Raw genomic sequence first — 12,693 nt, forward strand, 5'->3', positions numbered from 1 at the left:
TTGGACGCAAGGTTATCTCTCCAAAGGAGGAAGATGGAGCCAAGGTTCTCTCCATGATGGAGGAAGTTGGACGCAAGGTTCTCTCCATAAGGGATGAGCGCGGAGCCGAAGTTTTTTCCATGGCGGTCATACATTATTGTGATGATACATCATTGATTAGTATATTATGTTATCTATAAACACATTAAGCCAACTATTTTACTTTCACTTTGACATAGTTATTATCACGAATACATTGGGAAATTTAATATTAGTTACTATCAAATTTTTTTTTTGTAAAGTTAGAAAATTTGTTTTATTTCATTGGTTGTCGGAACAAGCCATTTTGAGATAGCAAAAAGACGTGAACATATTTTCTCCACATAGGAGGAGGGCAGAGCCGAGGTTCTCCCTATGGTAGAGAAGGTTGGACATAAAGTTATCTCCGCAAGGGATGAAGGTGGAGGAGATTGGACGCAAGGTCATCTCTCCAAGGGAGAAAGGCGGAGCCAAAGTTCTCTCCATGATTGAGGAGGTTGGACGCAAGGATCTCTCCATAAGGGATGAAGGCGGCGCCGATGTTTTCTCCATGGTGGTCATACATTATTGTGATGATACATCATTGATTAGTATATTATGTAATAAATTTTTGATTCAAAATGTTTTTTGAGCCAACAATTTTAGTAATTAAAAAACTACGCAGAAGTGAAAGTAATATAGGTTGCTTAATGTGTTTATATAGACAGTTTCTAGATGGTGATAAAGAATATTTTTATAACATACAAGAGTACATTTAGGTATAAAAAAAATATTTTTAATAGTAACATACATAAAAGATTTGTAAATGGATATAAATCAGTGTATTATAACAAAAATAAAATTTATATATAACATATAACTAATTTTAATAAATTTAATTTCATTTATAAAAATTTAAACCCGCACATCGGGCGGGTCCTCATCTAGGTTAAATATATGACTTTGACTTAACTAAATAAAAAAGTTGTTTCACTGTATACAAAAAATCGTAAAACTCCAAACCAATCTCATAATTAATGTTTCAGCCCAAAATAATTAAACAGAAAAAAGCCCATAAGTGATTTTTTAGTCTTGCAATGATAGATTAGTTTTAGACCTAGTTTTTTTTTTGACAATTAAATTGTTTTTCTACTGTTACTTTTTTTTTTGGCTTTTCCTTAGTTCTGAAGCCATTAAACATGTCTACCGTAAGTATTTTCTTATTAATATATATTAAAATTACAGTAGAAAAAATTTAATTTTATTCAGTTTTGACGAAATCTTTCTCTTTCGTTGTTTATAACTTTGTAAAGGATGTCTGTTGTCTTTTATTTGATAATTTATTTGTATACCAATTTTGAAATCTAAACTTTGTTTTTACTATGTTAGTAACTTAATATAATCGTGTTTTTGTTAGGTACCAATTAATAATTACTTTAAAAGAAAGTTTGAAGCAACGTCGGAAAAAGCTCCGATAGATTTGCCTTGGGATCCAGTAGATAGAAAAAAAATATCAGAGTATCATCCTCGCGAATGAGATGAGATAAGACGAAAATATTTGATTAGAGATCCTTGTCAACCTCGGGGTCATGATTTTCCTAAAACACTATCAGGACAAAAGTTGAGACGATTCAATCCATAATGGTTTGAATCGCCGCGGAGTCGGAGCTATGGAAGGAGTTTGAGGAAAGATTCTAAAGCCATGGTCGACCACCAAGGGTTTCAAAAGTTGACAATGAGTACCACGAGAAAAAACTCAAGGACGGGCTTGTTCCTCTTTTGGATGATATCGCCGAGGAAGAAAAGGTCCTGGACTTGCAAGATGTGTTCAGGAGGTATACCTTCAATGCAACTCTAATGACAGTAACTGGGTGTCATGATCCTAGATCTCTCTCTATTGAAATGTCAAAGGTTGATGATTTTGGTAAAGCTCTCAACGATATAGGAGAAGGGATTATGTATAGGCATGTTATTATGTTAAACCAAAGTTCTTGTGGAAGCTCCAAATATGGGTTGGATTCGGACAAGAGACGAAGTTGTATGAAAGCTAACGCCACTTTAAATCGAACTTGTAGAAAGTTTGTATTAGATAAGAGAGAAGATATAAGATCATAAGAGAATTCTAGTGGAGAAGGTCAGGATCTTTTGACATCCCACATGAAGCTAAATGCAACTATGTACTTTAAGTACCATGATGAGGAGAAGGTTCTTAGAGACACCATGTTTGCTTTCATTCTAGCCGGCAGAGATACCACTGCTTCTGCGCTCACTTGGTTCTTTTGGCGTTTGTCCCAAAACCCTCATGTTGTCACTAACATTCGCCAAGAGATCAACACAAATCTACCAAGAATAACCACGGGAGCTGGACCAGCTCGTGATGTCGTCTTATGATCCATGGAGTTCTTGAACAAACTAGTGTATTTACGTGGTGCCTTGTATGAAGCAATGAGACTCCACCCTCCGATTCCATTTGCGCGCTTGTCTCCCGTAAAACCAGATGTGCTTCCAAGTGGGCATAGAGTCGACCCAAGTATGAAGATTGTAATCTTTATTTACGCGTTGGGGAGGATGAACGCAGTATGGGGAGAAGATGCTTTGGATTTTAACCCCAAGAGATGGGTTTAGGAAACAAGAGGATTTATACAAGTGTCTTCCTCCAAGTTAAAGCTATACATTTAATGCAGGCCCAAGAGCTTGCCTGGGTAAGGAGGTAGCTATAACTCTAATGAAGACAGTTGTGGTGGAAATATTACAAAACTATAATATTGAAGTTGTCCAAGGCCAAAAGATGCTCATCTTCTGCAATATAAATGGTCGAAATGTTTTTATGTTTATACTTGGGCTTTCTTCTATATGATTCTTTTTCTTTTTAGGATTAGAAAGAGTCACCATTATTACACTCATTCATACTAAAGGTTTTGTATGCATATTTATCATTTCAAATTAGTCACTTAAAGTTATAAATTCCATAGCATCTTTTTAAAAAATGGGATAGTTTTTACTGTAGCATCAAATTAGTTATGGAATGAGAGGATCTTTGAAGAAAATTTTGCAAACCAACTCTCGATTAATTTATGAAAATCAGAAGCATTAGTTGGCAACACTTACCATTTCGACCCAAAGAGACACTAAACCGACTCGGAAGCGCTCGTTGTTCCATGTGCTCATTCTTTAATGGTTCGGGTAGACTTATCTAGACATTCATAATTGTCGTTAACATACGGAAAAAATCTGAAAAATACACGCCATCTAATTTTTTTTTGCCGTTTAATTCCTTTAGTTATTAAATTTCTTAAAAAAATACTTGATTTAATTTTTATTGTCTTAAAAAATCTTCATTTTATTAATAATGGTAGATTCATACTTACGACATAATGACTGTTAACTCTAATGATGGAAATGTTAATCAGGGTTAAATTATAACCTCACATGGTTAATTAGAGGGAACTATAACCCTATATGAAGATTTTTAAAGTCAACGGAAATTAAACCAGATATTTTTTAGGAAATTTAATAACTAGAAGAATTAAACAGCAAAAAAAATTAAATGGCTTATTTTTAGGGGTTTTTTCCCATTAATATATGCATTAAACCATCTCCAGTAGTGTTTAAAATTCAAATTTTGCAATTTTATTTATTTATTTTTCAAGATGAATAATAATTGAATAATAATTTATATATTTGAAAGAATACTATTCACATCTTTCCATTTTTAAAGTGAACAATTATTTTTTATAAAATGATCCAAATATATATGTTTTAACAAGTTTTTATTCTTTACCAAATAAATTGTATTTTCTAATTAATTTTAAAATTCATATTGTTATTTTACCAAATCAAATTAAAAATAAATATTCAATAATAACTTATAAATAATAAGAAAAGAACAGCTTCACATCCTATCCTCAAGCATGGTTTTCGAGTCAAACACAATAAAACATAATCATCTTTACAAAATTTCCTACTCCTATCAAGTTATTTGGTTATACTCGTTATTAGTAGGATCATGTCTACTTTCAACAAGAAATATATGGAAGAGTTAGTGTTAATGTTGGAATGGCTAAAAATCAAAGTTTAGGCTAAAATTCATTGAAAATAGTTTTTCTTATGATTGTATTGGTAATAATTAATCCAGCAAAAAGGATTGTTCCCGGCAGGTTCAATGAAAAATGGGAATGAAATAAATGGTGAATGGTTAGGATACTTCGTCTTTATAAATATATAGGCGCGTGAACGTTTTGTACGTCGTGTATCTATTTATATTGTTTCATTTAGTTTTTTTTTGTTATAATTCTGGCGAGTTCCATGTAGTTAAACAAATGCTTTAGGAAGATTATTCTTTAATAGATAAGCTGAAATATATTAAAATTGAGTTAGAAAAACATCGCTTGAGGTGCTTTATACAACCGTATAAGATGAGAACGTAACTGAAGGGATGTGAATTAAGTTCAATTGCTTATAATTTATTCATCCTGAATCAAATCTTTATACAAATTAGTGAGAAGTCAAAAATTGAATTTAGGTGTACTCAAATTTCTTAATCATGTTTTGTTATTAGAAATTCACATTCCATATTTTATCAAAAATTTTTTTAGATAATGTATTTTATTTAGATAATTTTCATATTTTCTTTGACTATTTTTTAATATTTAATTTAGATTTGGGATATTCCGATATTTTATCCGATAACTTTTGGTATTTCCAGTATATTTAGTCGGTTAATCAGTGTAAAAATAACTAATACTTTTCGAATTTCAGTTTCCGAATACAGTATATTTTAGTTTGGTATCAATTATTTTGATTCGGTACTGGTTCTCTTGATTCTTGAATTTAATCCATTTGTATATATTTTTTAAAAATAATTCGGTTCACTTTCGGTTCAATACTTTCGGTTTGGTTATAATAATTCGGTTCACTTTCGGTTAAACGCCTTATCCGTTTTTAAATGGGCTTTGACCCTCTCACAATATTGCTTTTTGTTTTTTTACATTGTAGGCCTTTCTAAGGCTTTTTTTTTTGTTTTTGTTTTCGTTTTTGTTTTTTCCCCTTCGTCTCAAGAGATCAATCACAGTCTCTCTCTCGTCTCGCCGGAGTTTCGTCTCACCGGAGTGTAGATTTCGTCATACCTCCTCGGAACCATGAACTCTCCTGACCTAGATGAGCAACTAGAAGCCGACATGTATAGTAACTTGCCTTCTCGAAACGATTCTTCAACAGTGAGGAGAAATCGAAGCTCGGGTAGATCGAAACATTCAGAGACAGAGCAACGAAGAAGAAGCAAAATCAATGAAAGGTTAATAAAATGTTCAAAAGTTTGGATTTTTATCTGATTTTATTAAATGGGTCGGTCGGTCTATACTGAGTAGAAGCTTTCCTGATTTGTGATTCTTTGGTGGGTACAGGTTTCAGAGTTTAATGGACATTATACCTCAGAATCAGAAACGTGATAAAGCTTCTTTCTTATTGGAGGTTAGTTAAAAAGAATGTATAGCCTTGGAACAGAACATGTGTTTCAGAATCAGAATCATGTTTTATTCTTTTACGTTGTATCTCATCAGGTTATAGAGTATATTCACTTTCTTCAAGAAAAAGTTCAGTTGTATGAAGGTTCTCACCAAATGTGGTTTCAAACACCAACCAAACTGATTCCTTGGGTATATTCTTTCTCCTATATCTTTGGTTGGGTTCCATCATTCTTTACTGTAGTGGTCTGTTTTGACAACAGTTTTATGTAACTTTGATGCAGGGAAATAATCTTGGGTCTGTTGTGGAGGTTGGTGACCATCCTCAACTCGGTAAAAGCTTTTCAAGTAATAATGAAGTTGCTGCTTCTTCTGGTTTCCTCTTGGATATGCAAAATTCTGTGGATTCTGATATCGACCCAGCAGTTAGTACCAAGATTCTCGAACACAGTCCTATTTCAGCTTATGTACCTACCGAGCCTTTGCCGCAGTTTGTTCAGCATGACTTTTGGCAACCAAATCCAAGCTGTGGACCAATTACGTGCAATACCAATGAACTGGTAAACTCGGAAGAAAAAACATCACCCAGCTTGTCCACTGTCTGCTCAGAAAGGTAAGATTTACATAGATGGAAAAAAGCTTTTGTGTGTTCTTTTAGTTCTCTTTAATATAGTAAAGTGTTGATTAAGGTTATAGTTAGGTATGCAAAGATCCTAACTGATATTGTACTTGGAACAGACTCAGGGTTCTAAAATAGTACCAGTGGAGGAGATATTTAGAAGGAAGCTCATACTGGTTTATGGTTTGACTTTGACAGGGTACTACACACACTGACTGAAGCATTCAAGTCATCAGGTGTCAACATGTCAGAGACTGTGATTTCTGTGCAGTTAAGCCTTCGGAAAAGAGCAGATCGTGAGTTTTCTGTCACTGCATTTGGTTCTGAGGTATGCCTGTAAACATTTTTTACATTTGAAAAAAAACGAACGAATAAGCAGTCCACTACTATGCAAGACTGCAAGTGATTGTTATATACGTATGCCCGTTAATCTTAAATTGTATTTTGATGGTTTGATCTATTTTGCTAGGATAAGTGTGATAGCATCGCGGATCAAGAAGGGAACTCTCCTACTGAAACAAGAAGCTACTGGAAAGATTTAAATCATTCCGAGAAGAGAATAAGACGATAAAAAATCTGGTTTTCTACTTTCAACTGTATCACTGTTTGATATTTGTTATCCGTGAGTCGGGTTCAATTTGGTCCAGGGTATCAGTAGGTTTAGATTGGTGTATATAGTTTGCTACTTCTGTCGAGCTGCAACTATTCTCATGACTAAGTAGAAAAGAAGAGATGTAGCCACTTTCAAAACTCCATAAGCAGAGATTACTCTATTTAATGGCATTTTTTTCAAGTATATGGTCTCCTAAATATATAACTCGTTGCCCTTCTCTTTCTTACACTGCTGTACTCAAACTAGTACAAGTTAAAAACTCATATTTATACTTTACTCTCATGTAAATATGACTGTCATATACAACAGATCTCTCAACAGATATGTAAGTGTTTGGTATGTATATTATGAAACTCTTGTTCGAGTACACAAGACAAGATGCTAGAACAATATAGAGATGAAGAGTAGACTCCGTAACAGCAAAGCCTCTGCCTACTCAGAGTCTTCACTCCTCTTTGCTGACTCATCCACTTGTGCAACCTCAGGATTAGCCCATGTTTCACTCTTCTCACTTCCTTTCTTCTTCTTCAGTCCTTGAACCGTATCAGTATCCAACTCAGCAATAGATCATCAAATCAAATGCCTGCATACATCCAAAAGATAGCTCATTCAGTTAACAATTTCACATGACGTAAAACACTGCTTTGCTCCACGCGCGATCAAGCGAGTTCAGGAGTAAAAAACTGAGAAGTTGTGGGCAAGACCAAGCCTGAAGTAAAGAATAATCACGTACAGAAGCAGACTTGTAAGCAACCAAAGTGCTTTCAGCAGCTTCTTTCCTCTTAGCACCAACCTTAAACTCAGCAAGATACCTGTGATAGTCTCCCTTCATTTTTAGCTAAAACACTTTTTGGTTTATATAGTCGAAAGCTGGATGTAAACGAGCCAACGAGGAGAATCCTTTGGTTTGCGTGGTACAGGAAAATGAGGAAACTATATTGAATTCTTCTCACATTTTTGGTTCATATATGATATATTTCAAGTTCTTTTTTGGGTTTTCATCAGCTATTTTCAGGCAATTATATGTTCAAATCTCAAGTTTTTATGTAGACATGTCTCATTGTAAAGTTGTGACAATACGGTTTGGTTTGTAAAGATTAATAAACTTTTGAGACTATTCACTGTTTTGGATTGTATGTTATTGTATAAAATTAAATACACAACAACAACAACAACAAAAAAATGAAACAAAAACGAAGCTGCAGAGAAACTTCCTAAATATTTTTCACTACTCTTTTCATTCTCGGGGAAAAGGAAATACCAATAGGGACAAAATCGTAATTATAACATTACCCTAATCATCCATATTAACTTGATCACAACGGCTATAATTAGTTACTAATTACAATTAATTAAAACACTAAACTCGAAAGAAGAATGGAAAAAACAAAAAACCCTACCCCTCATGTAGTATATAAGCAAGAGAAGGCACTTGTTCTCTTCAGTTTCGATAGTTTCTCTCCTCCTCTCAATAACAATTTCCTTTTTTCCTGATCACGTCTTTCACTCGCACAACTTTTTGAGTTTCTTTTTAAATTTTCCCATTCAATCACCATGAGTATGAATCATCTCACGGTCACGGATTCAGGTAAGGATATGTGGTCGAATCTGTTTTTACTTGTGGATACTGCGGTTATGGTTCGGGAAGAAGAACAACGTCGTCGCCGTGGAGAAGACGATAGCGAGAAGAGCTTCTTCTATCTTTTCCCGAGGAAGAAAAGGTCTTCTTTGGTGAAGAGAAGATACGCACAACAAAACCCTAATGGGACTTTGATGATGTCTTCTGCATCTTCATCGTTCGTGAACCTTCGTTGTTATAATTACCCTTCGTTACTCCTGGGTTACAACACGGCTAAGTCTGCGAAGACAGAGACGAACGACCCTAGTTACGAACCATGCCTAAAGGAGAACACGACAAGCCGCAAGAGGCGTGCCGTGCAACAGAGGAAGAGTGGTAATTTCAAGAAAGCAAAGGTTGCTACTTTCCCAAGGAGGACGGATACAGAGACACCGGAGTGGATTTTTCAGGTGATGAGAAGAATGAGAGCTGATGCCGCAAACCCGTTGCTAATATTTGAGAAGGGTCTAAAAGCGAGTGATGTGAAATCAGGCCAGAGTCGTCTTTTAATCCCATTCCAGCAGCTCATCAGGAACGACTTCTTGACGCCAGGGGAGCATCGAGCAATAGATAAAGACGATGAGAATATTGGTGTTGGAGCGATTTTTGTAAACCAAAGATGTGAAAAGTGGGGTGTGCGTTTTAAGATATGGGCGATGGAGAAAGACAGTGGACACGGGACCTTGAATTACGCTTTGAACTGGGGGTGGAACGATGTCGTCAAGGGTAACCACTTAAAACAGGACGACAAGATCAGTCTTTGGACTTTCAGGTGCCGTGGAGTACTCTGCTTTGCTCTTGAGACATACTAAGCTTCTTCATTAATTTGCTATATATCTGATAATATTTCTTCTGCACAATCATTGAACTTGAGTAATAACTTCTAGGAAGTGTTAATTAGGTAGTTACATTAAGGGGGTTTACTATGGTTTTGATGTTAAACTCGGTTGGGTTCATCTCTTCTATTATATTAGTAGTAACTTGTCTAAACCAAATGTTGTTTCAGATATTTTCTCTCGTCTGAATTGAACGTTTTTTTCATAAATAAATATGGTTTCTTGTTTTGTCTACTTTAGTTATTACTGCACTGTTCAAATACCTTTGTGATGGAAATAATCAACACAATACACAGAGCGAAACAATAAAATCATGAAAAAACAAGTTTAGATTACTGCACCTGTTCACTAAGCTATTCAGGTGATTCTTGAGGTTTTCCGTATATAGTAGTAACTTGTTGGAAGTCTTACTTGGAATGTGAGTGTACTGTAGTTCTCTCCTCTGTAACTGTCTCAGATCTTCACATTGTTTGAATAAATTGTTACAAAATAAAGTGACTTCTTCTGCTTCCATGCTGCCTCCTTGATCTCATCTCCTGCTTCGTCCTAATGAGTATTGACCAGAAGAAACAAACAATCATCTCAAATTACAAAACTAAAGTTCCCAAGTTGAGGTTGCTTTAAGGAAATGTTCAGTTCGAATAGGGAAATAAAGATAAACATGGTGTGAACAATGATCAAATACTGCATAATCAGAGTACTGTCCTTGTATGATTCAGAGTCTTCACTCCTCTTTACGGTTGATATGTAGAACACTAGTAAGCCATGACAGATAGTGATTGTCCTGTAAATCGCAGCCACTTCGTCTCATCATCTTCTGATACTTAAAAAAAGCTGTTCCTTTGTCCAATTGGATCCAAAGTGAGAAACATGAACAAGAATCCTGGAGTTGTCGAATTCTTGACATTGTTTCGAACTTAAATGGCCATGCCTTAAGGCGATTTCTCTGCTTATGTTGTTGCTTCCTTCTTCTGCCCCGCAGAAGCATTTTGTCGAACACCTTGTAGGCATCAAAGTCCACCTTACCATCAGATGATATATTTTAGCTTGAATCGAAGAAAAATCAACTCTAATGTTGCAATCGATTCAGTTTCACCTAATGAAACTTGTTGAAACCTCAACAAAACTCATTGTCACGTTCGTCGGACCACCATTGTTAAAGGTTTAGAGTACTCATAGCGTTTCTTCACAATACCATCAATCATCAGCCAGCATAAATCACAATATATATAGATGAAGAGTAATAGACTCCGTAACAGCAAAGCCTCTGGCTTACTCAGAGTCTTTCACTCCTCTTGGCTTCTTTCACTCCTCTTGTGCCACCTCAGCATTTGCCCCTGTTTCACTCTTCTCACTTCCTTGAATCGTATGATCAGTATCCAACCCAGCAATAGCATCATCAAAATGAAATGCCTTTCTCAGATTCAAAAGATAGCTCATTCAGTTAACAATTTCACATGACGTAAAATATTGCTTTGCAAGGCTCCAAGCGTTAGCAGGAGTAAAACACTGAGAAGTTGTGGGCAAGACCAAGCATGAAGTAAAAAGAATCACTTAATAATAATTTTTTGCTCTCCCAAAAAAGCTGTCTTATCTCCCAAAATTGACTTCTCTCCCAAAAAACGCGATCCCATTGTTTCGACCTCCACCTTCGCCAATCTTGACGTCGGTCCCCACCAACGGCGGACCCAAAGTAGAAGCTAGGGGGATCAACTGACCTTGGTAAAATCTTAAAAAACATTGTTTTGTATGTAAATAATTGAAGTTTCATTAGTTCAGTTGGTTTTTTTTGAATGTGCTGACACCTCCAAACCTAAGTTCAACAGTCCCATTCTATATCAATATTCTCTTTTTTCTATTTTAAATATCTAACTGTGTAAAAATAAAAATTTTGACCTGGGTAAAAAAATTTCTTGGGTCCGCCACTGGTCCCCACCGCCCCTCACGGGCAAAACAGAAAAAGAAACCACCTCGCGATATCCCCACTGGATCCCCAACGTCAGATTCGTCTTCTTCGAAGGGTAATCCGCCTGAATCTCCTCTATCAGCTGGGGTCGCATCGTCCTCCTCAACTGCAAAACTTTTGCATGCATCCCATGAGATCCCAGCCAACACAGTACTCACTGATTCCTGCAACACAGTCCCTCCGGCGGCTGTCGATGTGGCAATTATAAACCCTAGATCTGAAAATATGATGGAATTAGCTATAAATGTCATCACGGTGGTAAATGTACCTGCAATTGAAGCCCCGATAACCGCTATTGCGTCCCCCTCTGCGGTTCCACCTCGATCTCCGATTCTTGAGCAAAAATCGCAGATTCCAGCAGAAAGACCCTGGAAAGATTTAGTCAGCGGCAACACCGTCCAGCTAGAGAAAAAGGGTACCCCATTTACCCTTGACACGGGAGAAGCCTGCGTCACCATACCTAATTCGGTCATAGAGATGAATAAAAAAGCATGGGACAGTTTCATTCTCGGCCAATTCTACGAAGAGCCTCCACACCGAGGAGTTGTACATGCTATTGTCAATGGTATTTGGAGCAGGCAGAGAAGTGATATTACGGTATCAAAGCTTGAGGGTCACTCGTTCTTGTTCAAAGTACCATGCCCGAATGCTAGGCATAGGATTCTAAGCCAATGTCTGTGGCAAGTTGATGGAAAAACAATGTTTGTTGCCAAATGGGCAGCAGATGTGACTCCAAAGAAGCCGGAACTATCTATGGTCCTTGTATGGCTTGATTTCCATGGAGTTCCTTTAGAGCTCTTCAATAGGGAAGGACTTGAGCACATCGCTGGATTGGTGGGCATCCAGTCTGTCTTCACCCGCAAACAGAGAAGCTTACCGACATTGAAGTTGCTAAGGTCTACACTGTCATCGACCCTAGAAAGCCTCTCCCTGAAGCTGTCAATGCAAGGTTTGAATCTGGTCAGATCAAACGTATTCGAGTATCCAGTCCTTGGCTCCCCTCCCTCTGTAGTCACTGCAAAAAGGTTGGTCACACGGTTGCTCGTTGTACTAATGCCCCTCCGAAGTGATCAACAACCTTAAAAAGAGTGATCAAAGACTTCAGTAAGGATAACTATTCAAACCTAGAGAAGAGAGTCACTGAAGCTTTTGAGGACCTTCAAAACTGTCAACATGTCATGCTTTCCTCACCGTCTGTTCAAGCGGCACTGTTGGAAAGAGAAGCTCACACAAAATGGTGTATGCTAGAAAATGTAGAGGAGTCTTTCCTCAGGCAAAAATCGCGCATTTGTTGGCTTGAAGAGGGGGATAAATGTTTAAAGTTTTTCCACAGGATTGTTATGTCACGGCTAAACAATAATCAAATTCTGTTTCTCCTTAATGACGAAGACCAGATTGTCGAATCGAAATGTGGAGTCCAGCAGCTTGCTGTTGACTTTTATCAAAACCTGCTCGGTAACAAAGGTCAATCTCGTACTCCTTCGACTGATGAGATAGCAGCGATTGTGCGCCAACGTTGTTCTACTTCAGCTATCCAGGTACTGTCTTCTCTTTTCACGCCTCATTAGATCAAGAATGCCCT

General features: G+C 36.7%; 2 protein-coding genes across 4 annotated transcripts; both read left to right on the forward strand.

Annotated features, from left to right (window-relative positions):
* On the forward strand, positions 4,998 to 6,874 carry LOC104719548 (transcription factor BIM3-like). 3 transcript variants are annotated; one of them, XM_010437492.2, is made up of 6 exons: positions 4,998 to 5,290; positions 5,400 to 5,466; positions 5,556 to 5,651; positions 5,744 to 6,072; positions 6,277 to 6,406; positions 6,548 to 6,874. In XM_010437492.2, exons 1-6 carry the CDS (start codon positions 5,136 to 5,138, stop codon positions 6,647 to 6,649), a joined length of 879 nt encoding a protein of 292 aa, XP_010435794.1. In that variant the 5' UTR covers positions 4,998 to 5,135; the 3' UTR covers positions 6,650 to 6,874. The 3 variants fall into 3 exon arrangements, with proteins under 3 accessions (XP_010435794.1, XP_010435795.1, XP_019086779.1); XM_010437493.2 differs by having other exon boundaries at positions 6,554 to 6,874; XM_019231234.1 differs by lacking the exon at positions 6,548 to 6,874 and having other exon boundaries at positions 6,198 to 6,284.
* On the forward strand, positions 8,246 to 9,121 carry LOC104720598 (putative B3 domain-containing protein At5g35780). The gene has a single exon (XM_010438482.1). It carries the CDS (start codon positions 8,246 to 8,248, stop codon positions 9,119 to 9,121), a length of 876 nt encoding a protein of 291 aa, XP_010436784.1.

The sequence above is a fragment of the Camelina sativa genome, chromosome 10 (assembly GCF_000633955.1).
Source record: "Camelina sativa cultivar DH55 chromosome 10, Cs, whole genome shotgun sequence".
Classification (NCBI taxonomy): domain Eukaryota; kingdom Viridiplantae; phylum Streptophyta; class Magnoliopsida; order Brassicales; family Brassicaceae; genus Camelina; species Camelina sativa.